This window comes from Tachyglossus aculeatus, chromosome 7, assembly GCF_015852505.1.
Source record: "Tachyglossus aculeatus isolate mTacAcu1 chromosome 7, mTacAcu1.pri, whole genome shotgun sequence".
Lineage (NCBI taxonomy): Eukaryota > Metazoa > Chordata > Mammalia > Monotremata > Tachyglossidae > Tachyglossus > Tachyglossus aculeatus.
Genome location: NC_052072.1, coordinates 54269181 through 54296060, shown reverse-complemented (window position 1 = coordinate 54296060; position 26880 = coordinate 54269181). Strand labels below are relative to the sequence as shown.

General features: G+C 46.2%; 1 protein-coding gene across 2 annotated transcripts in view; it reads left to right on the top strand.

Moving 5' to 3' along the window:
• The window catches only part of RAMP1 (receptor activity modifying protein 1), a 120487-nt gene that overhangs the window by 39524 nt on the left and 54083 nt on the right, over positions 1 to 26880 (top strand). For both annotated transcript variants that reach the window (XM_038749447.1, XM_038749448.1), the window contains exon 2: positions 156 to 294. In XM_038749447.1, the coding sequence (XP_038605375.1) occupies positions 156 to 294 (139 nt within the window). The remainder of the gene's footprint in view (positions 1 to 155; positions 295 to 26880) is intronic.

Genomic DNA, 26880 nt, shown 5'->3' with positions numbered 1-26880 from the left:
CTGGGACCTACAGAAGTCCTGTGGTCCATAACCAGAAGGAGAGGAGACTGAGCAGGAGCCATCCTCTCCCAACAGATGGAGCCCTTGGGGAAGGAGGATGGGGTGCCAGTTGTGTTGTTCTGACGAACACCCCTTTCTCTCACTTTCCCTTTCAGCCCACCATTTTTTTGTGGCTTCTGCCTGCCACGAGCCCCACTATGGCCAGCTGATTGATGACTTGTGCCTCACCAAGTTCAAGCTCGACATGGATGCGATTGGACCGGCACTGTGGTGTGACTGGGGGAAAACACTTGGGTAAGTGCTCCACTGTGACTGCCCCCAAATGTCTTGAAACATATCCCAGGATGTACTCTGCCTGCTGGGAGCAGCGGGCATGGTCTGGCAAAGCTCCCCGCACACCCACTCACTCCCCAGCAGTAGCCAATCCTGACCCAAAAGCATGTTGGTGCCAGTCCAGCCCACCCACTTCTCACTGCCACCTCTGGGTGGGAATGTCTCTTCTTGCTGGGGACCAAACCTCCACCCTTGGGGTCACTGCAGGAGCCACCCTCCCTGCCCACACCAGGGCAGCCCATTCCCACTCTATCAGTCAGTCAGTGGTATTGACATGTTCCCTGTCCACAGTGAATTTACGGGTCTCGATGTGCGAATGGGCCGATGGACCTCGGCCCTTCAGGAAGCTGGCCACCATTGCTGACACTGGGTGTTCCGCTGGGGTTCCCTGGTCCCGTCTGATTGAGTTCAGAACCCACGGAACTTCCCCAGTGCAACCAATCCGCACATTTGAATTATTTAGGGATGCTGCTGCTGTTGAAATGACTTGAATTGGAGGAGGTCAATCAATCAATCAATGATACTGCTGGGTTGGGATGGTGAGTAAAGGGAGCAAGTCAGAGCAATGAAGAAGGGAGTGGGAAAAGAGGAACAAGGACTTAGGGATGGCCTTTTGGGAGAGATGTGCCTTCAATAAGGCTTTGATGATGGGGAGAGTAATTTTCTGCTGGATCTGAAGTGGGAGGGTGTTTCAGGCCAGAGGCAGGATGTGAGTGAGAGGTCAACGGTGAGATAATTGAGTTCTAAGTACAGCGAGTAAATTGGCACTAGAGGAGTGAGTGAAGTGTGTGGCCTGGGTTGCAGTAGGAGGTGGTGAGGTAGTAAGGGGCAAGGTGATTAAGTGCTTTGAAGTAGATGGCAAGGAGTTTTTCTTTGTGGAAGTCGATGGGCAACCCCTGGAGGTTCTTGAGGAGTGGGGAAATATGGGCTGAACGTTTTTGTAGAAAACGTTTTGTGGGTGGGCAGCAGAGTGAAGTATGGACTGGAGTGGGGAGAGACAGGAGGCAAGGAGGTCAGTAAGGAGGCTGATAAAATAATCAAGACAGGATATAGGATTAAGTGCTTGAATTAAACTGGTACTAGTTTGGATGGAAAGATAAGGGAGGAGTTTAGCAATGTTTGTAAAGGTAGAACTGACAGTATTTAGCGATAGATTGAATGTGTGGGTTGAATGAGAGAAAATGGAGGGTAACCCCAAGGTTTTGGGCTTGTGAGACAGGAAGGTTGGTGGAGAAGGTCCAGGGATGCAATTTTAGATATTTTTGGTTTGCAGCAGCATGACCTTACCAAGGCCACTCCTCTCTAGACCTGTACAGTCTAAGGGGGCTTCAGACAGATGTCTCTTCACCCTTCAATCAATCAATGAGTGATATTTATTGAACAATTATTGTGTGCAGAGAGTGCACTACGGGCTTGGGAGAGTACAGTACAACAGAGTTAGAAGTCATGTTTCCTGCCCATAAGGAATTTAGAGTCTAGAGGGGAAGACCATTAAATCCTCTTTGCAGAGATTCTATCAGAGAAATAAACTTTTTATTCCTACAGTGTGACCAATGTGGCCTTGTTAACTAAGTCCTTGAACACTCCATCCTGTTTAATAGAGTATTCAGAAAGTTTGGCAAATATTCAGCATTGCTTTCTAGAGGAATGCTCACTAAACTCTTGCTGAAAGTGTCTATGCTGGGTGCCTCTGTTTCTTTGCCTATTGAATGGGGACTGTGTTAGTTGACTGCTTGTGTGCTGTGTGACATTCTAGGATGGCTTTGGGCATTAAAGGTGGGGAGAGTAATTGTCAGGTATGAAGAGGGAGGATGTTCCAGGCCACAGGGAGGTTCAGAAATGGGAGTTTCCACTAAAAACATTTTGGGATAAAATATTGAAAATAAAATAAGAATGGTTGTTGGTCATACCTGTTGCTTTCTGTGGGAATTGTCAGGTTCCCTTGCTGTAGGAGAAGGCAGCTTTTAACCTAGACAAGCAGCAGCATTACCTCGTGGAAACAACAGAGGATCTGGGTTCTAATTCCGACTCCATCACTTATCTGCTGTGTGACTTTGGGTCAGTAACTTCTCTGTGAGCCCCATGTGGGATCATAGTACGGTGTTGGGTACATAGTAATCGCTCAACAAATATCATTATTATTAGAATCTCATGTCCCTGTGAAGAGTTTCTGATCAATAGACAATGGCTCCTCTTTTGTTTTCCAATCAATCAATCATATTTATTGAGCTCTTACTTTGTGCAGAGCACTGTACTAAGCGCTTGGGAAGTACAAGTTGGCAACATATAGAGACAGTCCCTACCCAACAGTGGGCTCACAGTCTAAAAGGGGGAGACAGAGAACAAAACCAAACATGCTAACAAAATAAAATAAATAGAATAGATATGTACAAGTAAAATAAATAAATAGAGTAATAAATATGTACAAACATATATACATATATACAGGTGCTGTGGGGAAGGGAAGGAGGTAAGAAGGGGGGATGGAGGGGGGACGAGGGGGAGAGGAAGGAAGGGGCTCAGTCTGGGAAGGCCTCCTGGAGGAGGTGAGCTCTCAATAGGGCCTTGAAGGGAGGAAGAGAGCAAGCTTGGCGGGTGGGCAGAGGGAGGGCATTCCAGGCCCGGGGGATGATGTGGGCCGGGGGTCGATGGCGGGACAGGCGAGAACAAGGTACGGTGTGGAGATTAGCAGCAGAGGAGCGGAGGGTGCGGGGTGGGCTGTAGAAGGAGAGAAGGGAGGTGAGGTAGGAGGGGGCGAGGTGATGGAGAGCCTTGAAGGCGAGGGTGAGGAGTTTCTGCCTGATGCGCAGATTGATTGGTAGCCACTGGAGATTTTTTGAGGAGAGGAGTAACATGCCCAGAGCGTTTCTGGACAAAGACAATCCAGGCAGCAGCATGAAGTATGGATTGAAGTGGGGAGAGACACGAGGATGGGAGATCAGAGAGAAGGCTGATGCAGTAGTCCAGACGGGATAGGATGAGAGCTTGAACGAGCAGGGTAGCGGTATGGATGGAGAGGAAAGGGCGGGTCTTGGCAATGTTTCCCTCAGGGGTGGCAGAAAAACCAGGGAGGGAGTCGCCCGAGGGAACTTCCAGGGAGTGCTGTAAATTCTAGACTGTAAGCTTGTTGTGGGCAGGGAATGTCTGCTATACTGTTACATTGTACTCTCTCAAACACTTAGTACAGTGCTCTGCACATAGTAAGTGCTCAATAAATACAATTGAATGACTAACTGCTGGCTGGGGGCCAGGCTGGGAATGGGGAGCCACCACCCTCCTGCTGTCCCCTCCCCCTACCAGTCTCCCCTTAATTAGGGCATTCTGGCTACCACACCCAGTACCCCCTTCCTGATTTTCCTGATGCTTCTCTGCAGAAAGAAGTGTTCTGAGATTGGGAAAATGCAGGTACTGAGGGAATGAGGCGACTAGACCAAACTCCCTCTTGGGAATCAGTGTCTCATTCTAGGTTATGAACTCCTCGAAGGCAGGTAGGATATCTACTTACTCAAATGTACACTTCCAAGTGCTCTCTGTAAACAGGAGGTGGTCAAAAAATACTACTGATTGACATGGAAGTTGTCAAAGAACAAATGTTAAGGATTAGTTAGAAAATGTTGCTAGGGAGGGGGATGCAATTAGGACTAACCAATCAATCAACCAGTGGTATTAACTGAGTATTTACTGCAGACGTAGCATGGTCTGGTGAACAGAACATGGGCCTTGGAGTCAGAATGACCTGGGTTCTAATCCTGGCTCTGCTACTTGTCTGCTTTGTGAGAGGCAGTTTAGCTGGTAAAATCAATCAGTTGGTTTATTTATTTATTGAGCACCTACTATGTGCAGAGCACTGTATTAAGCACTAGGGAGAGTACAACAGAATTAGCAGTCACATAGAAGTGAGCAGTTATCTTCCCAGAACAAGGACATATGGTTCCTTTTCCTCCACGAGTGGATGCTTGATGTCGACTTCTGTTCTCAGGAAAATATTTCTACAGGGTTTTTTTTTCAGTTGTATTTGCAGCTTTTGAGGATGGTTCCTACTTGTAATAACAACAATTGTATTTTTAAGCACTTATTATGCCCCAAGCACTGTACTGAGGACTGGGATTAATTGAGAATATGCAGACCAAACACAGGCCCATCCCACATGGGGCACATAAGTATAAGTGGGAGGGAGAACAGATTTTATAATTTAGGAAACTGAGGCACAGAGAAGTTGTGACCTGTCCAACACAAGTGGCAGAGCAGGATTATTACCCATGTATTCTGCCTTTCGGGCCCATGCTCTTTCCACTAGGCCATCCTGCTCCTCCCACTTGTGCTGAGCAAATCTTGAGTCTCAAACTGTAGTGCTGCAGTGTAAAAATGCCTGCCTCTCATTTGGCTGATGATTCATTATTCTTAATTTCATTTCAGGAGGCACTTTTAGAGAGTTGTTTTTGAGACTACTCTAATTAGATGTAATGATTTTTTTAAGAGCAACAATTATGTGACATTGCAGTTTTCTTCTAAGTTGCCAGGTTGAATCAATGTGGACAAATCAATTGCCATTTATTTTACATTAGATCGACAGAGAGAGGGATTCTCCCCAGAGCATCCTGTCAGGTGTCCTTCCTTTCTGACTTCAAGACCATAATCAAATCCAATCTTACACACCAGCAGAAAATGAAGCAGCAGTAGGTGGAGCAATCCTGGGCAACAGAAAATAATGTCCTTGTGTTCGTCTCTTTTCACTTCTGATTCTTGGGGATTCTGAGGTTCAAAGTCCTGCAGAGACCCAGGCAAGGTCATGCAAAAACAGAAAGGGCAGGAGAGAATGTGGCTTCTGGAAATGGCATCCAAGCTGCTCTGACACTGGAGGGTGGGTAGAAGTGTTGTTCCACTCAGGGATTATTTGCCCAGTCTGGGGGTCTGCTGGGGTCAATCTTTCTTGCCTGGAGGTGTCCTGGGGGGATGGTCTCCCCTGCCCGAGGTTCTACTGGGAGGTGTCTGTCCTGCCTGGGGGTCTGCTGGGTAGGTGGTCTGTCCCACATGGAGGGTCTCCTGGGAGATGGTCTGTCTTGCTGGAGGTCTGCTGGGGGGTCAAGCCTCTGCCAAGCCTGAGGATCTTCCCCCCCTCCCTCCTCATGGGGGTTCTGTTGAGGAGACAGTCCTGTTCAGAGGTCTGCGGGGAGACAGTCTGTCTTTCCCGGAGTATACTGGAGGGAGGGAAGGGTGATCTGTCCCACCTAGGGGGGGTCTGCTGGGAGGCGGTGTGCTGGGGGGTGGTCTACCCAGTTTGGGGGTCATTCTGCCCTGCCCGGGAGTCTGCCTTATCCACTAGGCTGCGTTGCTTCTCTGTATATTTTCATATATTCCTCTACCTATTGATCTGCACACAAGGGGAAGTTGTTTCCATTTGGGACATCTCTCTGCTCACCTTGGCTCCTGAGCTGTGATTGAATGGGAAGGGCAGAAGGAGAGGAGGGAGCTGTGAAGGCAGGAGGGCCTGCATCTTTGAGCCTGGAGTCATCGGGAAGCATGTGGAGGAGGAGTTAAACAGCTGTTAGGGAAAGAGTCTGGCTATGGGTGGTGGCCAGGGCACTGATAAGGGCACCAGGCCCCTGGGCAGAGCAGATAATCCTGCCAGTGACATCTGTATGATGATGATGTTGTGTGGCCACACTGCCTACTTTGGAGTCTGTCTTCTGATTTGTGATTCTAATAATAATGATGATGGTATTTGTTAAACGCTTAAGAGAAACAGCGTGGCACAGTGGATAGAGCTCGGGTTTTGGAGTCAGAGGTCATGGGTTCAAATCCTGCCTCCACCAATTGTCAGCTGTGTGACTTTGGGCAAGTCACTTCACTTCTCTGGGCCTCAGTTACTGCATCTGTAAAATGGGGATTAAGACTATGAGCCCTCCCATGGGACAACCTGATCACCTTGTAACCTCCCTAGCGCTTAGTACAGTACGTTGCACAGAGTAAGCGCTTAATAAATGCCATTATTATTATTACTATTATGTGCCAAGCACCGTTCTAAGTGCTGGGTAGATACAAGGTAGTCAGGTTGTCCTAGGTGGGACTCACAGTCTTAATTCCCATTTTATAGATGAGGTAACTGAGGCACAGAGAAGTGAAGTGACTTGCTCAAAGTCACACAGCTGACAAGTGGCAGAGCCGGGATTAGAACCCCACGACCTCTGACTCCCAAGCCCGTGCTCTTCCCACTAAGCCACATTGCTTCTCTCTGCAGTGGGCTGCTGTTTGCAGTCTATGTTTACTCTCTAAATAGTGGTTTCCCTCTCCCTCCCTATCCGGAGTACTTCCTGAAGTCGTTCTATTTGCTTTTTTTTCGAGGGGGTGGAGGGGGGAGACGGGGTAATCCATTGAAAATGCTCATTGGAGAAGGCATTGTCCAGACTCCTGGTCTTGGCAGCAGCACACCCCGAGAGGTTGTCAGGCTGAGCCAGGTAGGGGTGACTCTTTACAGAGAGTTTGGCTTAGGTCTGTGCTTTGCTCCACAATGAGTTTACAGCCTACATGGCTTTTGGACCATCCCTTGGCTTTCCCAGACTAACCCTTCATTTCCCCACCCTATTCACCCTCCCTCCTGTGTTCTTTATGCACTTAGGTTGGTGTCCCCTAAGCACTTTGACATTCACCCCACCCTACTCATGTGCATATGTTCATACTCTGCCACTTCCACTATTTGTAACAGGGCTCTCTCAGATCTCCTCAGGTTCCAGAGTCCACTTCCTGCCTTTGGCCTCCATTTCTGAGGAAGAGGAAAGAGTTCGTGGTCAAGAATGGAATGTTAAGCGTGTTGCTTTGTCACACCCTGCTTGGCTTCATGGTCATGTGACAGCCATTGAAAAGGAGTCTTCAGTTGAGTGGGACTAATTCTCCCAAGCCCCAGTCAAGCTATGTAGATTCCACTCTTAATTGGACCAAGAGTTGATTAATCCGAAAGCGTTTCCGGAGGTCCCTGTGGTTAGAGGCTATTTTGGGAAGGCAGTCATTTAACGTTTTGGGGAAAATGACATTAGTGAGTTTGCAGCTTGGCAGGGGGCAGGAGCCTTCACCATGAGGGGCAAGAGCCTGGCTCCTGGCCCCATCAGCACAGGGAAGCACTGTAGCCTAGTGGAAAGAGCCCAGGCCTGGGAGTTAGAGGACCTGGATTCTAATCTTGGCTCTGCCACATACCTGCAGTGTATCCTTGGACAAGTCACTTAGCTTCTCTGGGCATCAGTTCCCTCATCTGTAAAATGGGGATTCAACAATACCTGTTTCCCCTCCTACTCATGGCTCAGTGAAAAGAGCCCGGGCTTGGGAGTCAGAGGTCATGGGTTCTAATCCCAGCTCCATCGGTTGTCAGCTGTGTGACTTTGGGCAAGTCACTTCACTTCTATGTGCCTCAGTTCCCTTATCTGGAAAATGGGGATTAAGACTGTGAGCCCCACGTGGGACAACCTGATTACCTTGTATCTACTCCAGCACTTAGAACAGTGCTTGGCACATAGTGCTTAACAAATACTATTATTATTATTATTATTATTACTCAGATTGTGAGCCCCACATGGGACCTGATGATCTTGTATCTATCCCAGGGCATAGTACAATGCTTGGCACATAGTAAGTGCTAAGCAAATACCACCACTACTCTGTTCCTCAGTTTCCTCATCTGAAAAATGGGGAATCAATATCTGTTCTCCACCCTTTGTAGACTGAGTCACACATGGAACAAAGACTGTGTCTGATCTGATTATCTTGTATCTTCCCCAGTTCTTAGCATAGCATTTGGAACTTAGTATGTGCCTCTAGACTATGTTAGTGATGGGCTGAGGATGTGTCTACTAGTTCTTTTGTACTGTACTCTTCCAAGTGTTTGGTACAGTGCTCTGAACATAGGTGCTTAATAAATGCAATTGATTGATTAACAGATACCATGATAAGTAATATTAGATCCCTTTCAGGAGCCGCTCATGGTTCACCCCAGTACAGTATGGTGCATTCTAGGGTGGGGTCACTGGGCCAAGAGTAGAGAACAACTTTGTCAGCCATTTTGAGTTTCTGGGCAAGTCTCAGATATTCCCTGCAGTTATTTTCTCTTTCTGCCAAATGAGGATGAAATTGCTGCCAGTCCCCAACTTGTCAGGAAGGGGCTGACAAAGCCACTCTAGGCTGGGGTAGAGCTAAGTGAATCCAGGGTGAGTTCTCCATCATCACGTGGACTTTGGTTTTAAGAGGAAATCTGTCAGTCAGTCAATTGTATTTATTGAGCACTCCTATAAATCAGTGCCTTACTGGGGCAGGAGAGTTTGAAGCTTAGAGCTGTGCCATTGAGAGATACTCTGTCTTCAGTGTCACCCATAATGGAAAGGTCTGAGCCAAAGCATCAAAGCTGATTCATCCATACTGGGCAGCAGCAGCATGGGAAAGAGTCCAAGGCGGATGATCCAGTGATCAAAATGTTGATCAAAGACAAGGGCAGAGACTTGGGTTTTTACTACGCAGCAGAAGGCAATGGTAAATCACTTCTGTATTTTTTTAACCAAGAAAACTCTATGGAAAAAAAACTATAGAGTTGCTATGAATCAGAAACGACTTGATGGCATCTAAGAAGAAGACTATGTGCTAAGCACTTGGGAGAGTACAAGGTAACAAACAGACACAATCTCTGCCACAACAAGGTTACAGTCTAGAAGGGGAGATGAACATTAATATAAGTAATTTACAGATATATACATAAGTGCTGTGGGGCTGGGATGGGGGATGAATAAAAGGAGCTAGTCAGGGTGATGCAGAAAGAAATGGGAGAAGATGAAAGGAGGATTTAGTCAGGGAAGGCCTCTTGGAGGAGATGTGCCTTCAATAAGGCTTTGAAGATAGGGAGAGAAATTGTCTGTCTCCCACCGGTGAAGCTATGTTTGAGCTCTAATCTATACTTCCCAGGTTGGAGTGGGGGTGAGGGTCCTGAGGTTCCAAAACCTTAATGCTCCTGGTGGAGCCTACAGAGCCTCCGGGACTCAGTCCCTAGGGGTTGGCTGCCCGTCTGCCCCTGTTGAGCACATCCAGCAGCTCCTCCACCATTTTCCCCTTTGAGAACAGCTATCCCTTCTTGCTGACAACCCACTGCTCAAGAGGTAGCCAATCTGGGAGGCCCCCAGAGGCCCCCGGTGCTGGGCCAGAAGGCATACAGACTCAACCAGCTCTGACCACCTCTTTAGCCACAGAAAGAGGCTCAAGTCCCTATGGTTTCCCCTCCCAGGCAACCTGACACACTTCTCCACGGGGTCGTTAACCATCTCCATTTTGTTGTTGCATCTCCTTCCTGAAAGAGTCACCCTTGTGTCTGTGTTCCATCTCTGGTGGCATCCTTCTGAAAACCGGTTCCAATCTGGGCCACTGCCCATTGGCATCAGCCATGAATCCACTATCTCCTCCCTGTTGCAAGAAAGAGGAATGCTAACTTCTCAGTTGACTGACATGATATTTTCCTCCGTCTTTCCTTCCCCAAGCCCCCACTTTTTTCATGACCATTTTCAACTCCTATTCATTACATATCCATATGCATGAGTTTAAAATCTAACCCAGACAACCAAACACAAGCATACAAAACCAAGCAAAGACATCTGCACAGCCCTTTCTTGCTCCCTCCCCTCCTGGCTCCTCATGTTCTCAACGTTTGCCACTCTTGCTATTCACACCCCTCCCCACCATTCTGGCTAAATCCAGCTGACTGGAAGAAGATCTAATTGCAAACTGGGAAGCAGGATCTAAATTCAAGACCAGCAGATGCAGAGGATAAGCACTGGCATTTTGAAAAGGTGTCAGTTCACCAGAGGATGTCTTAACCCTTTGGCGGCTCCCAGCTTCTCCCTGACTGGGCTGCCCATTTGGTAGCGGGGGCTGGGATGGGGGGGGGGGGGGCAGGGCTCCCCCATTGGCTGAGATTGTTTCTGCAAATGGCTTCAGTGCTCCCAGAAGCCCCCATGCCACTGTGCACCCTTCGCCTGCCAGGTGGGGCCTGCCATCCATTGCAGCATGAACCACTGATAATTAAATGGAGGGGTGGCGGAGGAATGTCTCTCCATAAGAGACAAATTTAAAGTGAAACTAGAGAAGCTGGGCGAGATGTGGCTAGCTATTTTAAGTGTTAGCTCAGGACTCAGAAGCTGTTCTTCTCTAGGCTTTAATCATTTAAAAAGACCCTAGCAATATTGTCATGCCATTACAAGAATGGGTTGTGCTCCCTCGCAAAAGTAAGCTGCTCCGGCCTAGCTCTTTGGGACTAAATGGTGAAAAAAGCATGCTGTGTGGCCTTGCATGAGTCACCTATCCTCTCTGAGCCCCAGTTTTCTCATCTGTGAAATGGGGATCAGATGCCTGCTCTCATTGCCGCATAAGACTGTGAAGTCTGTTTAGAATGGAGGTTGTGGCCAACTAATTATCTTGTGTCTTCTGCACCACTTGGCATGCTAAATAAATACCATCTTGCATTAATGATGATTGTGGTATTTATATTAATGTTGGTCTCCCCCTGTAGACTGTAAGCTCGTTGTGGGCAGAGGATATCTGATTATTGTTGTACTGTACTCTTCCAAGAGCTTAGTACAGTGCTCTGCCCACAGTAAACGCTCAATAAATACAATAGACTATTGAGCCATGCCTTCTAAGTGGTAAGTGCTGGGCTAGTTGTGAGCTCGTTGTGGGCAGGGAATGTGTCTGATCTTATATAGTACTCTTCCCAAGTGCTTAGTACAGTGCTTTACACACAGTAAGCACTAAAATGTGATTATTAATAATTATAATAATAATAATAATAATGAGATAATCAATCTGACACAATTGGTGTCCCATATGGGATTCCCAGTCAAAGAGGAAGTACTAAAGGGCTCCTTACTCTCATTTCTCTGCTTAATCCTCATCCTCCCTTACCCCCCACACCAAAGAAAACCTCAGATCTGAGACCTGAGAGACATCTCCCCATACTGCCTTCTCAAATGGAACCAAAATTTTGAGAAGCTTTCATTTCTCATCTCTCTGGGGTTACTGCATCTCTAAACTGTTATTTCTCACTTATGAATTATTACCAAGTGTTCATTTATGTAAGTTACTGAAAGAATCTGGGAATATTAAACTAGAAAGAATATTTCAAAATGATGTATATTCAACACAGACGTTTCCTCTTTGCAAATTTCTGAGTGTGGCAGCGGGAATTCATTCGTTTGGCTGGATTTTTTTGAGCAGCTAGATGCTTGAGAGAGTAATCATTCAATGGTATGTACTGAGGGCTTACTGCGTGCACAGCAGCATATTAAACACTTGGGAAAATACAGTATAACAGACTTGGTAGGCATGTTCCCTGCCCATGATGAACAAACAGTCTCAAAGGGGATGATAGACAACACAGTCCCCTTCTCTCAAGAAACTTTCAATCCAGTGGGAATTTCACAGTTCCAGTTTATTGCTTTTTTTGTTTGATATATATGTTTCATATATAATATGTTGGTATTAAGCACTTACTATGTGCCAAGCACTGTTCTAAGAACAGGAGTAGATACAATGTAATCAGGTTGTCCCACGTGGGGCTCACAGTCTTCATCCCCATTTTACAGATGAGGTAACTGAGGCACAGAGAGGTTAAGTGACTTGACCAAGGTCACACAGCTGACAAGTGGCAGAGCCGGGATTAGAACGCATGACCTCTGACTCCCAAGCCTGTGCTCTTTCCACTAAGCCATGTTGCTTCTCATGGCACCTACTTTATATTTGGCCCATGTTTGTTTGAATGCCAGTTTTCCTTTGAAAATTTCTAAGCAACCATCAGGATGTCACTGTGTCTTTAATTCTGACCTACCATAGCATCAGATCAATCAATCTATGGTATTTGAGTGCTTACTTTGTTGGAGAGCACTGACTAAAATCCTGGAGAGCCAGGGAGGAGGGAGGATGTGAGTTAGGAGTTGACTGTGGGTGAGGTGAGTGAGAGGAACATTGAGTAGGTTAGTATTAGAGGAGTGAAGTGTGTGAGCTGGGTTATAGTGGGCGATGAGCAAGGATCAGAAAGTGGAAGACAGCTGATCGAATGTCTTGAATCTGATGGTGAGTCTGTTTTATGGAAAGGTGGATGGGCCACCATTGTAGGCAGTAGAGGAGTGGGGAGAAGTTCATAGAATGATTTTCTAGAAAAATGATCTGGGCAGCAGAGTGATGTATGGACTGGAGAAACAGGAGGCAAGGAGGTCAGTGAGGGGGTTGATACAGTAGTCAAGACTGGGGTAGGGCAGGTGCTTGTACTAGAGTAAGAACAGTTTGGATGGAGAGAAAGGAGCAAATTCTGGAGATGTTGTGGAGATAGAATTGACAAGGTTTAGTGATGGACTGAATATATGGTTTGAAGGAGAGAGATGAGTCTAGGATAATGTCAAGGGTACAGGCTTGTGAGACAGGATGGTGGTGGTGTTTATAGAGATGGGAAAGTCAAGTAAAGCAAAGAGTTTGGGAGGGAAGATAAGAAGTTCAGTTTTGAACATATTTATTTTGAGGTGTCCACAGGACATCCAGGTAGAGATGTCCTTAAGGCAGGAAGAAATGCAAGACTGCAAAGGAGAGAGGTTGGGGTTGGAGATGGAGATTTGAGAGTCATCAGCATAAAGGCAGTAGTTGACACTTTGGGAGCAAATGACTTCTCCAAAGGAGTGATGTAGATGAGTAGGGACTGTCTGTATATGTTGCCAATTTGTACTTCCCAAGCGCTTAGTACAGTGCTCTGCACACAGTAAGCACTCAATAAATACGATTGATGATGATGATGATGACTCAGAATCAAGCCTTGAGGGACCCCTCACAGGTGTTGGGAGATGAGAGACCAAAGAGAAGTGACCAGAGAGGTAGGAGAACCAGGTAAGGACAGTGTCAGTGAAACCAAGGTTTGATTGTATTTCCAGGAGAAAGGGATGGTCCACAGTATCAAAGACAATTGAGAAGTCCAGGAGAATTAGGATGGGGTAGAGTCCCCTGGATGAGTTTGGCAATGAGAAGGTCATTATCAATAACTTTTTTTGATGAAGATGGAAAAATAGAATCTCAGACTTATGAGTACTGTGATCAGATAGAGGAGAAATATTAAATTATGCAAAAAAATTATTTGGTAGTAGAATGGATATTTGAGAATCTATTGGATGCCACACAAACTGTACTATTTGCGTGGGAGAACAATGGAAGTATAAGACCTCTTCCCTAACCACAAGGAACTTGCATTCTAAAAGTGATGTTCCTGAAGGATGGAATCAGAATTAATGAAAGTGAGTCTTCCATAAAATAATGCATAAATGCTAAGAATCAATAAAAATGAATTTGTAAGCACAAGAAGCAATTAAACGATTAAGATCTGTTCACTCTCCAATGGCTTCTTTCCCACTGCTTTTAAACATGCCCGTGTCTACCCTATCCTAAAAAAAAAAACCCTCCCTTCACTCCACAGCTCCTTCCAGTTATCGTCCCATCTCCCTTTTACCATTCCTGCTGTGTGACATTGGGCAAGTCACTTCATTTCTCTGTCTCATCTTTAAAATGTGGATTAAGACTGAGCCCCATGGGGGACAGGGACCATGTTCCACCCGATTAGCCTGTATCCACCCCAGCACTTAGTAGAGTGCCTGGCACATAGTAAGCGCTTAACAAATTCCATTATTGTTATTATTCCTCCTCTCCAAACTCCTTGAGCGAGTTGTCTGCGTCCACTGTCTCAAGTTCCTCTCCTCCAGTTCATTCCTTCACCCTTCAATTTGGCTTCTGGCCTCTCTGCTGCAAGGAACTGCCCTTTCTAAGTCACCAATGACCTCCTACTTGCCAAATCCAGTGGCCTCTACTCCATCCGAATCCTCCTCCACCTCTCAGCTGCCTTCAACATTGTGGATCAACCCCTTCTCCTGGGTACATTATCCAACTTCAGCTTCACTGACACCGTCCTTTCCTGTCTCTCCTCCTATCTCTGGTTGTTCATTTTCAGTGTTGTGTGCTCTTCCACCGCTTCCCACCTCCTAACTGTTAGTGTCCCTCAAGGTTCAGTTCTGGGTCCCCTTCTATCTCCATCTACACCCACTCTCTTAGAGAACTCATTCATTCCCATGGCTTTAACTGCTACTGCTATGCAAATGATTCCCAAATCCATATCTCCACCCCTGGTCTCGCTCCCTCTCTGCAGTCTTGCATTTCTTCCTGCCTTTAGGACATCTCTATTTGGATGTCCTGCCATTACTTCAAACTTAAAATGTATAAAATAGAATTTCATATCTTCCCACCCAAACCCTGTCCTCCCCTTGACTTTCCCTTCACTGTAGATGGCACCACCATCTTTCCTGTCTCACAAGACCATAACCTTGGCATTATCCATGACTCCTCCCTCTTATTCAACCCACATATTCAGTCTATCACCAAATACTGCCAATTCAATCTCCACATCATTGCTTAAATTTGTCCTTTTCTCTCCATCCAAACTTCTGCCACATTAATCCAATCACTTATCCTGTCCTGCCTTGATTACTGAATCAGCCTCCTGTCTTTCCCCTCTCCAGTCCATACTCAATCAATCAATCAATCATATTTATTGAGCACTTACTGTGTGCAGAGCACTGTACTAAGCGCTTGGGAAGTACAAGTTGGCAACACATAGAGACAGTCCCTACCCAACAGCGGGCTCACAGTCTAGAAGCAGGAGACAGAGAACAAAACCAAACATACTAATAAAATAAATAGAATAGATACGTACAAGTAAGATAAATAAATAAATAGAGTAATAAATATGTACAAACATGTATACATATGTTTGTATAACTCCACTCTGCTGGCTGGATCACTTTCCTTCAAAATGTACAGGGCATGTATCCCCACTCCTCAAGAACCTCTAGTGGTTGCCCACTCACCTCCGTATCAAACAGAAACTCATCATTGACTTTAAAATACTGAATCACCTTGCTCCCTCCTACCTCACCTTGCTACTCTCCTACTACAGCCCAACCTGCACACTTTGCTCCTCTAATACCAACCCACTCACTGTACCACCCTGCTCTCATCTATCTCACCGCTGCCCATATTCTGCCTCTGGCCTGGCGCACCCTCCCTCTACATTTCTGACAGTTACTTTCCCTCATTTCAAAGCCTTATTAAAGTCACATCTCCTCCAAGACTCCTTCCCTGACCAAGCCTTCATTTCCTTTTCTTCCACTTCGTTCTGTCACCCTGACTTGCTCCCTTTAATCATCCCCCCTCACAGCCCCAGAGCTGTATGTATCTGTAATTTATGTACATATCTGTAGTTTATGTATATTAATGTCTGTTCCCCCTCTAGACTGTAAGCTTGTTGTTGGCAGGGAATGTGTCTATTTTACTGTTATATTGTACTCTCCCAAGCGCTTAGTACCGTCCTCTGCATATAGTAAGCTCTCAATAAATATGATTGATTAACTTTTCTGGGCCTCAATTACCCCACCTGTAAAACAGGATTGACTGTGAGCCTCCATGAGACAGGTACTATTATGTCCAACCTGATTATCTTGTATCTACCCCAGCAGTTAGTACAGTGCTTAGCACACAGTAGGCACTTAAAAAATCACTTTGACTCTTTCATCTGTCTGGAGCAGAGAGAAGCAATCAATTTATTAGTGTGCACTGAGAGTCTAAAGTCTTTAGAGTCTAAAGGACACTTGGGAGAGTATGGTTCTATACCACCCAATTCCTGCCCTCAAGGAGTTTAAGATCTAGTGGAGGAAGACAGGTAGACCAAAACTATTTACAGTTGAAAGGAAAAATAGAAAGTACACCTGATTATAACAAGTAGGTGGGAAAATGGATAAATGAATGGGCAGTAGAATATGTAATAATAATTGTGGTATCCATTAAGGACTTTTTGTATGCCAAGCCCTGTTCTAAGCACTGGAATAGATAAAAGGTAATCAGGTTCCACATGGGGCTCACAATCCAAGTAGGATATGTGTGTACTAAGGTCTGCATTTATGAGTCCTGCAGTTATGTGACCTGGGGAAAAAGAAACAAATTGAGGAATGCCTGCTAGGAGCTGAGATTCCAAGAGGGACTTTGAAGATGAGGAGAGTTGTGGTTTTCAGATTTGAAGTGAGAGGGAGTTATGGCCAAGGAAGCAGACCTGAGTTAGGGGCCAGAGGTGAAAGACCTGAGAAGGTTTGTGTGGGACGAGCAATGTAGGAAGAACTAAGGAGGTGAAGAAATAGCATGGCCTAGTGGATAGAGCATGGGCCTGGGAGTCAGAAGGTCATGGGTTCTAATCCCGGCTCTGCCACTTGTCTGCTGTGTGACCTTGGGCAAGTCACTTTACTTTCCTGTGCCTCAGTTCACTCAGCTGTAAAATGGAGATTTTAAGATTGAGTACCATGTGGGACAGGGACTGTGTGCAACCTGCTTACCTGGTACCTACCTCAGTGCTTAAAACAATGCTTGGCACATAGTAAGTACTTAACAAATTCCATAATATTAAGAAAGCTGGTATATCAGAAGGCAAGTGATTGAAGCCAGTGGTAAGGATTTTTGATTTGATGTGCTGACCACTGGCAGCTTTCAAGGAGGGAGAAGACGTGGGCTGAAAGACATGTTAGGAAGATGAGGCTGCAGAGCCTAGTATAAATTGAAGAAGGGAGAAGTTGCTGCCTGGACATCAGTGACAAAGTGGCTGCGTTTGTCGTCTTAGGAATAATAATTTATATTATTGTGCTGCCTAAGCATTTACTATGTTCCAAATGCAGAAATACAATCGGAACAGATGCAGCCTCTGTCCCTCATCTCCCCTCACAGTCCCTGGCCCACATGAGGCCCACGGTCTGGGAGAGGGAGAACAGGTATTGAATGCCCAATTCACAGATGATGAAACTGAGGCACAGAGAAGTGAGTTGCCCATGGTGCTGCAGCAGGCAAATGGCACAGCCAGGAATAGAACCATGGTTCTCTGACTCCTGGGCCTGTGCTCTTTCCACAAAGCCCCATTGGCAACAATCCCAGAGCAAAGGAAGAAGCTTTTAGCCCAGCCGGAAATGCAGGTTATAGGAAGGGAAGGAAGAAGCTGGTGCATCGAGGAGCCATGATGGGATTTATGTGGCGGAACTTGGCACCCTGGTTTAGGGCTGTGAGGCTGAGCCCACCGAATCTGTGACTAGTTCTGCTGGGCTGGTCCCCTTCAGCCTGGCCCCGATCCCAGGGCATTTTGGACTCCCTCACAGGCTGTTCTCAGGCTCAGATTTCATACAAACAAATTATCCTTCAGTCCACCCTCACTCTCTGGAGATGCTGGGAAATATGTGGCCTGTGCAGCCTGGTCTCCAGCTACAGACCTGCGGTGACCCCCGGGGCATAAATAGAAATAAATAAAGCTTCACAACTCAAAGCCAAAGGGACATAGACAACACAGTGTGACATAGCTGTGACTATATATACACCCCAGTTTGAGGTTCATGTTTCCCGTCACTGCCTTCTGTGATTAATCTCACTGTGGGTGTCTTGGGCAAGGAGGATTTCCTTTGTTCGTCCTCCAGGAGCTTAGCCATAAGCCCCAAATTTCCTGTTGGGAAGGAGAATGGGAAGCAGAGTGGCAAAGAGGATAAAGCCCGGGCCTGAGAGCCAGGGGACCTGGGTTCAAATGCTGCCCTACCACATGTTGGCTGCATGACCTTGGGCAAGTCACTTAACTTCTCTGTTCCCCACGGTCCTCAACTACAGAATGGGGATTCAATACCTGTTCTCCCTCCTACTTGACTGTGAACCCCATGTGGAACAGGGACTGTATCCAGTGTGATTAACTTGAATCTACCCCAGCACTTAGAACAGTGTTTGACGTATAGTAAGCACGTCAATAAAAACAATAAAAAGACAGTATCTCTCTACCTGGAGGCCTTCTTTGAAATAGAAGGGTAGAACCGGAAAGAGGGAGAATGAGAATGAGTTTGAATTCTGGGCTAGGCAAGAGTCTTCCCCATAAACACATGTAGCAATGTTGAAGGTTCACAGAGACAGGGGAAGGAAACAAAAGGCAACCAAATCCCACTTGTGCGGAAAAACAGGTCTGAAGAAGGCATTTATAATAGCAGGGATCCCCAAAGCTAGTTACTTCCGCAGTGAGCAGGAAGTAGGAACGGAGTAGCCTTTAAGTACTTAGGTAATAATAATAATAACAAATAATTATGGAATTTAAGTGCTTACCATGTTCCAGGCACTGTATGGTGCTCTGGGGTCATTTACAAGAAAATTGGGTTGGACACAGTCCCTGTTCCATGTGGGTTCACAGTCTCAATCCCCATTTTACAGGTGAGGGAGCTGAGGCACAGAGAATCAATCAATAAATCGTATTTATTGAGTGCTTACTGTGTGCACAGCACTGTACTAAGCGCTTGGGAAGTACAAGTTGGCAACATATAGAGACAGTCCCTACCCAACAGTGGGCTCACAGTCTAGAAGGGGAGACAGAGAACAAAACCAAACATATTAACAAAATAAAATAAATAGAATAGATATGTACAAGTAAAATAAATAGAGTAATAAATATGTACAAACATATATACATATATACAGGTGTTGTGGGGAAGGGAAGGAGGTAAGACGGGGGGATGGAGAGGGGGATGAGGGGGAGAGGAAGAAGGGGGCTCAATCTGGGAAGGCCTCAGAGAAGTGAAGTGACTTCCCAAGGCCACACAGCAGGCATGTGATGGAGCCAGAATTAGAACTCATGACCTGACTCTCAGGCCCGGGCTCTACCCCGCAGCACTTAAGCACATATTTTTATACTACTTATAATTTTATTTCATAATTTATTTATAATTTATTGCTAGATTGTAAGCTCTTTGAGGGTAGGGATTTTGACTACTTACTGTACTCTTCCATGTGCTTAGTATGGTGTTCTGTGCCCCACAGTCAGTGCTCAGAATCCGTTGAATAATTGAGGAGGGATCAGTCCAGGAGGTCAGGTATGCAGTGGTCACTATTTATGAAACTTTTATACATATTCTTTTTCCTGGAAGAAGACATCTGTGAAGGTGAAATCTACGTATTGCTTGATTATGGGTGGTGTGGCTGTTAGTCACACAGAGTCCTGACCATACTGGTGTGCATGTGCAACTGAGAGTAACTCAAAGCATTGGGTAGCCCATCATAGCAGCATCTTAAATAGGATAAGTTTGAAATGGTGAGAAAAGTATCAGTGATATTCCAGTAACAGAAGCAATGTATAGTACAAAACTATCCCTGATGTGATAATCTACAGCAAAGCAACAGATCTAATATATTTTGGAGTCAAAATCTCACCCCAATACTGGTAGGTTGTCCTTTGGATCAAAATCAGGAGACTGCCTGACTCTCCCAGCCTTTGGTCAGGTGAGGGGAAATGACCAGGATTCTCTGCTTAGAGATCTCTCTCTCCCTCTTCCTCCCTCTCTTTTCCCTTTCCTTCCCTAGCCCTCCCTCTTTTCTCACCCTCCCTCTTCCTTATGTCTCTCTTCCTCACCCTTCCTCTTTCGCTACTCTCCTTTCCTGCCCTCCCCCTCTTTCCACCCTCCCTTTCCCTCTCGTGGTACTTTAAAAATGGTTAGTGGTGGTCCTCTTTAGTCCCTAAAAGATGCTTAGATCGTTCACTTGATGATCTTTCTTATCATAGGCTAAGATTTCTGGTATATGTCATAGACATTTTGATAAATTGTTCTCTGGTGTCATTTGCAATGGACTATTAGATCAATATTTTATGTAATTATTTTTGGTTATCCATTGTCACCATGTTTGAAGAGTGGGGTCTTGATCAAATGTGGTAGACTGTTTTCACAAGTTTCTCCAATATTTGCCCTCAATGTCATAAATCCTCTTTTGCCCTCACCCATAGCAAAGCACACTCCAACACTGCTTAATTTGGGCTCTTCTTGTCTTATGGCCTAGATTGCATCCTCAGTGAAGGTGCTCTGAGCTCTTTGAGTCCATCATTATTATTACAGTACTTGCTAAATACTATATGTCAAGCACTGTTTCAAGCCCTGGGATAGATAAAGTTAATCATATTAGACACAATTCCTATCCCTCATGGGGCTCACAGTCTAAGTAGGCAGGAGTCTGTCAGCTATTTTTTTCTGCCTCTGTCTTTTTCTGTGTTTTTTGGCCCTTGGTTCATTAGCCTTCCTTATGCCAAGTTTCTCTGCCCAGCTTTGGGCCAAGAATGGATTGTGCCAACATTGAATTTCCTGAAAGGGATAGAGGACTTTAATGGAGTTGTGCCAGGCCTGAATTGTTCATGTGGACAAGGCAGGGCCTTGTGAGTCTGAGCTTATGTATCCTCCCAAGAACTGCAGTGGGGGGAGGGCATGTAGCAGTGGGAGGAGCATTGGATGGGGACTACAAGATACTTTTCCAAATTCGGGATAAGTGAAATAGGAGTTGAAAAATTCATATTCTCTCTGTCTCTCTTTCTCTTTCTCCCCCTCCCCCTTTGCGTATAAAGGACATATCTTCATATATGAATTATATATGTATGCCTTGTACTCAAAGACAGTCAATGGTGAAATTCACGTCTTTGTACACGTGTAGCTGATAAAGTCAATGCAGAATCGACAGTCCCAGCCACAGTGTGAATGCAAAAAAAGATCCCATATTGCTGCTGATGTTGGCAGTGTCTGCTGCTGTTTTTGTTTTTGCCTCCTTGCCTCTTGTTCCCTAAAAAAGTTTTTCTCAAGAAGAAACACTCCTTTTTGGGATAACAGTCCAGCCTCAGCAATTGACTCCCAGTTTTCAGCTGGGATGCAGCATGGTCTGAGAGGGATAATATAAATATAAGCCAGTCCAATGGGCCTCACATTGAAGATGTTAGAAATTTGATTTTTTTTTAAATAAAATCATTGGGGACTTCAGAGCATTATCCTAAGTGCTTGGGGGAGTCCAGTGAGGTGGGGTGAATGAAGGGTGTACATCCAAGTGCAAGGGTGGCACAGAAGGAAGTGGGAGAAGAGGAAATGAGGGCTTAGAGATCAGACAGATGTGTCTTCCTTCATGATCTCATCGTATTTTGTCTGTCTTTGACTGGCAAGTGAATCACCTGAATTTGTGCCCAGTGCTCTGTGACAGAGTCGTGAGGAGAGGATGTCATCATTCTGGCCTGACTTCTAGAGAGGCCAAGGGTAGAGAGAAGCAGTCATGGCTGGGGGCCTGCCGGGCATCATGCTGGCCTGGGACGACGGCTCTGGTGTGATGGAGCAACTGCCCACTCCTACAGCTCTGGGGCCCTCAGGGAGGGAGGACTGGATTTCTCTGGGTCAGCTGCAAGCCCCGTGGCTCAAGGGAGTTCTTTCATTGTAGCCGGGCCACCTCCCAACCTCCTGGCTCCAAGACAACTGGCTCAGGGCACCACTTTGCCCCAGAGCCAGGCAGGAGGGCTTTAACACTCATTCAGTCAGTTCAGTGATGCTTATTGAGTGCTTATTGCCTGCAGAGCACTGTACTGAGAGCTTGGGAGAGAACACCACAACAGAGTTTTGTCTCCCCTTTTAAATTATGAGCTTTTTGTGGAAGAAAACATGTACTACATTGCTTGGCACCCAGTAAGCACTCAATAAATACCATTGAATGAGTGGAGTTGAAAGACATGTTCCCTGCTCTAGTCTAGCGGGACTACTGTAGCTATTACCTGAACCTTTCCCACTCCCCTACTCTCTCCTCAGGCTCCTAAGGATCCACAGCTAGGCCTAGTGTATAATAATGAAAATAATAATAATTAATAATTATGGTACTTATTAAGTGCTTACTATGTGCCAAGCACTGTTCTAAGCAATGGGGCAGGTACAAGTTAATCGGTTTAGACACAGTCCCTCTGCCATATGGGGCTCACACTCTTACTCCCCACTTTCTAGATGAGGTAACTGAGGCCCAGAGGATTGAAGTGACTTGCCGAAGGCCACACAGCAGGCAAGTGGTAGAGCAGGATTAGAACCCAGGTCCTTCTGACTGTTCACTAAACCACATTGTTTCTCCACTAAGCCTTGGGCCTGGGAGTGAGAGGACCTGGATTCTAATCCCAGCTCCACCACTAGTCTGCTTTGTGACCATGGACAGGTCATTTCACTTTTCTGGGCCTCAGTTACCTCATCTGTAAAATGGGGATTAAGGCTCTGAGTTTTGTGGGACTGGGACTGTGTCCAACCTGATTAAATTGTATCTATCCCAGTGCTTAGTACAGTGCCTGGCCTGGTGAACAAATACCCTTTAAAAAAAAGCCAGTCCTTGATTGGGTCTTACTGCCCCTTGGGAGACAAGGACTGATATTAGGCCCAAAGGTGGTGCCTGGCTAGGGTTGGCTAGGGCAGGTGCAGTGGTTGGTTTGGTCTTTTCCACACAGGACTGGTCCTGGCTGGTCTACTGCTCCTGCAATTCCAGACTGTCCACTGAGGAGATGAGCAGGCCTTCATCATGACTCTATTGAGTCTGTCACAGTAAATGAGGCCTCCTGCTCTCTAACTGGAACTTAATAGCCCAAACCAATAGGTAATGGGATTAAGCAGTACTTAGAGGGCAAACATCATCCATTGTACTGTAGGGAATGGCAAAAATGAAATGACATAACCAAAGAAAAATATTCCTTATTCCTGGAAGCAAGTGGGGAGGGCCGGTGGGGAGGGGAGAGAAACTGAAGGCAAAAAGGCAAAAAAAGAAATGGAACTGAGATGAATACGGGAAAAACCTGGTCTGCTGGAAAGAACACAGGGCTGGGAATCAAGAGACTTGGGTCTGGTCCCATCTTTATTTGCTTTCTGTGTCACCTCAAGCGCTTAGTACAGTGCTCTGCACACAGTAAGTGCTCAATAAATATGATTGAAAGCCACTCAGCTACTCTGTGCTTCAGTTTCCTCATCTGTAAAATGGGGATAAGATACCTGTTCCTTTTCCCCTTTTATTCTGTGAATCAGGTATTGCGGCTGAGCTGATGATCTTGTATCTATGCCAGCACTTAGCACAGTGTTTGGCACATAGTAAGATGATAAATATCATCATCATCAATAATAAAAGATGGCGAAATGAGGGAGGAGGGGGCAAGGTGGTTGAGTGCTTTAAAGTCTATGGTAAGGAGTTTCTGTTTGATGCAGTGGGGGGATGGACAGCCACTGGAGTTTCCAGAGGAGTGGGGAAACAAAGATTGAACATTTTTGCAGAAAAATGATCTAGGCAGCCAAGTGAAGTATGGACTGGAGTGCGGAGAGACTGGAGGCAGAGAGGTCAGCAAGGAGGCTGATAGTGACCTTGGTCAAGTCACTTCTGAGGCATGAAGTGGTGCCTCAGTTACCTAATCTGTAAAATGGGGATTTAGACTGTGAGCCTCATGTGGGACTTGGTCTGATAATCAGTCCAACCTGATTATCTTGTCTTCCCTAGTGGTTAATACCGTGTCAAGCACATTCGTTCATTCATTCAATCAATCATATTTGAGTGCTTACTGTGTGCAAAGCACTGTACTAAGCACTTGGGAAGTACAAGTTGGCAACATATAAAGATGGTCCCTACCCAACAATTGACGCTCAGTCTAGAAGGGGGAGACAGACAACAAAACAAAACATGTAGACAGGTGTCAAAGCACCTAGTAAGTACATAACAGATACCATTAAAAAAAAAGTTGTAACTTGCCTAAGGTCACACAGCAGACAAGTGACAGAGCCAGAATTGTTGTCATTCCCACCCAAAGTGACGGCTTATATAGTAATGGTGAAAAACATGTTGAATTTAGGTACACTGGATCCTTGGAGAAGTTTTAACTGATTCTCCAGAGCCTGACTTGGAATGGGAGTGATTTCTCTCAGCAGAAGGGCAAGATCCCCCAGGAATAAGGATATAGATTGTAAATGCATCTCTAGACTGGAAGCTTGTGGGTGGGGAATGTGTCCACCAACTCTGTTGTCCTTTCCCAAGTGCTTGGTACAGTGCTCTGCACACAGCAGTGCTCAATAAATGCCATCTCTCGCTTTCTTAAAATGCACCTTGAGATCAGCTCCTGTTTATCTTCTAGCCCTTTATCAAAGTTGATTTCACTTAGTTCACAGAATCAGAGGGTGCCGGAGGAACACACCTTTCCTCTCCCCTGAGTCATTTTGTTGACTGTCTTTCTACTGAGGAGGCCAGCAGTGAAATCTTGTGCTGAGATGTATTCTATAGCTCAAGGCCCCTTGAAGTATTTGCAAGCACAAGAAAGGAGTTTGGGAAATAAGCTAGGAAGAGCTGGAGGTCTTCATGTAGGAACAGTTTGGATATGATTTGAATAGCAGGTGTGGTAGTGGAGTGGTAGTTTAGAAAGGCACGTTAGTCTTATCAGGAATTGTAGGCAGCATGGCATAATGGAAAGAGCTCCAGTAGAATGGAAAGAGATCTGGCCTGGGAGCCAGAGGACCTGGGTTCTAATCCCAGCTCCGCCTCATGTTTGCCCTGTGACATTGGGCAAATCACTTAGCTTCTCTGTGCCTCAGTTACCTCATCTGTAAAAGATGAATTAAGATTGTGAGCCCCATGTTGTACATGGACTGTATCCAACCTGATTAGCTTGTACCTACCCCAGCATTAAATACGGTGCCTGGTTCATAGTAAGTGCTTAATAAATGCTATTTAAAATATAGGCGGGGAGGGAAGGGAATGAAAGGATTTATACCTGACTCCAATCAATCACATTTGTTGAACACTTGTGCAGAGCACTGTACTAAGCACTTGGGAGAGTACAATATAACAGAGTTGGTAGACACATTTCCTGCCCACAAGAAGCTCGAAAGTGTACAGTCTTTCAATTCCTACATTCATTCTGCCACCAAATCCCATTGCTCCTTTGCAGCATTTCCAGAACCTGCCCCTGGCTCTCCATCTGAATGGCCACCATGCTCATCCAAGCACTTATCGAATCCTGCCTTAACTTCTGCATTGGCCTCTTTGCTGATCTCCCTGCCTCTCCCTTCTCCAGTCCTTACTTCCCTCCCCTAAAGTCATATTGTCTGCGGGGAAGCTAACATCTTGACCTTCAGTTCAATCAATTAATCAATAGATTCCCATATGCTCCTGTTTTTGTAAAATTCCATCTCCTGGCAGTGTGAGAGGCCATCAGGCTAACACCGACCCCGCCCATCTGGGTGGCCTTGGCCTAGTTAATTAAGAAGGCAATGAGGGCCATAGAAGGAGAAATCCCAGCTTTCGGCAGCACAGGGCCATACCCTGCACATTCCCCTGGCCCCAGCATGGAGCTGCAGAGGGTGGTGGGAGAAGAGGAAAGGATTTGTGGAGGTGTTTGCGGTGTTTCAGACCGGCTGTAGTCTCCACAGGGCTGGAGAATGAGTTGGCCCTGGTGTGGCAAGTTCCTCAGGCCAAACTCCACCTCTGGAACCCCAGAAGGAGGCTAGCACACAGTGACCCAAGAGACCAGCCCCCTCAGCAACCTCAAGCAGAGCTGACGGCCACCAAGACTTCTCTCTCCTCTCCGGGGCTGGGAGCCATGCGGGACTGATCCAGTCCCTGTCTTTGCTCAAAGGACCCAGGTGGCCGTTGGGCCACAAGCAGGGGAAGGGGTGGAGGGGCCTAGCTGGGGGCACCAGGGGACCATCACCCCCTGGTGCCCTTTGGTGATCTCAGTGCTTCCTTCCCCTCCTCCCCACCACCCCACATGTGGGATACTCCGGGCCCAGCCCACTATGGGGGCAGCAGCAGGAATGAACCCCAGGACCCTCCCCAGCAGTGACCTGTCCTGCCTTGTCCAATGTTCAAATGGCTGACGGGAAAGTGGAAACCCTGGCAAGGTGCAGGCTGTGGGAAATGGCTGGGCTGGGGTGGAGAGCAAGGGAGGGTTAAAGAACAGCCACTGTTGGATGGTTTGAGCCAGGGCCCATGGGCGGTCCAGGGATTGGTCTGTGGCCTGAGGTGTGGGCAGCCCCAAAGCTCTCTGGCCCAGCTCGGGGAGGGAGAGAGGAATCCCTCTCATCCTGGCTCCAGCCCAGGTCCCTTCTCTGTCTGCCTGTGTGGGTCCATACCGCCTGGGTCAATAGTTCGTCATTCATTCATTAAATTCAGTCGTATTTATTGAGCACTTACCGTGTGCAGAGCACCGTACTAAGTGTTTGGAAGAGTACAACATAATAATAAACAAACACATTCTCTGCCCTCAGTGAGCTTACAGTTTAGAGGGGGAGACAGATAAATAAATAAATTACAGATAAGAATGTGGCTTAGTGGAAAGAGCACAGGCTTGGGAGTCAGAGATCATAGATCCTAATCCCCACTCTGCTTTGTGACTTTGGGCAAGTCACTTAACTTCTCTGTGCCTCAGTTTCCTCATGTGTAAAATTAAAATTGACTGTGAGCCCCATGTAGGACAACCTGATTATCTTGTATCTACCTCCGCGCTTTAAGCAGTGCTTGGCACATAGTAAGCACTTAACAAATACCATCCTTATTATAAATGCTGTGAACACAGTCCTTCCCTGAGGTGCCCTGCTGGCTGGCTTAGTCCAGAACAAGCCAAAACACAAACACCTGGCACTATCAGGCACCCAT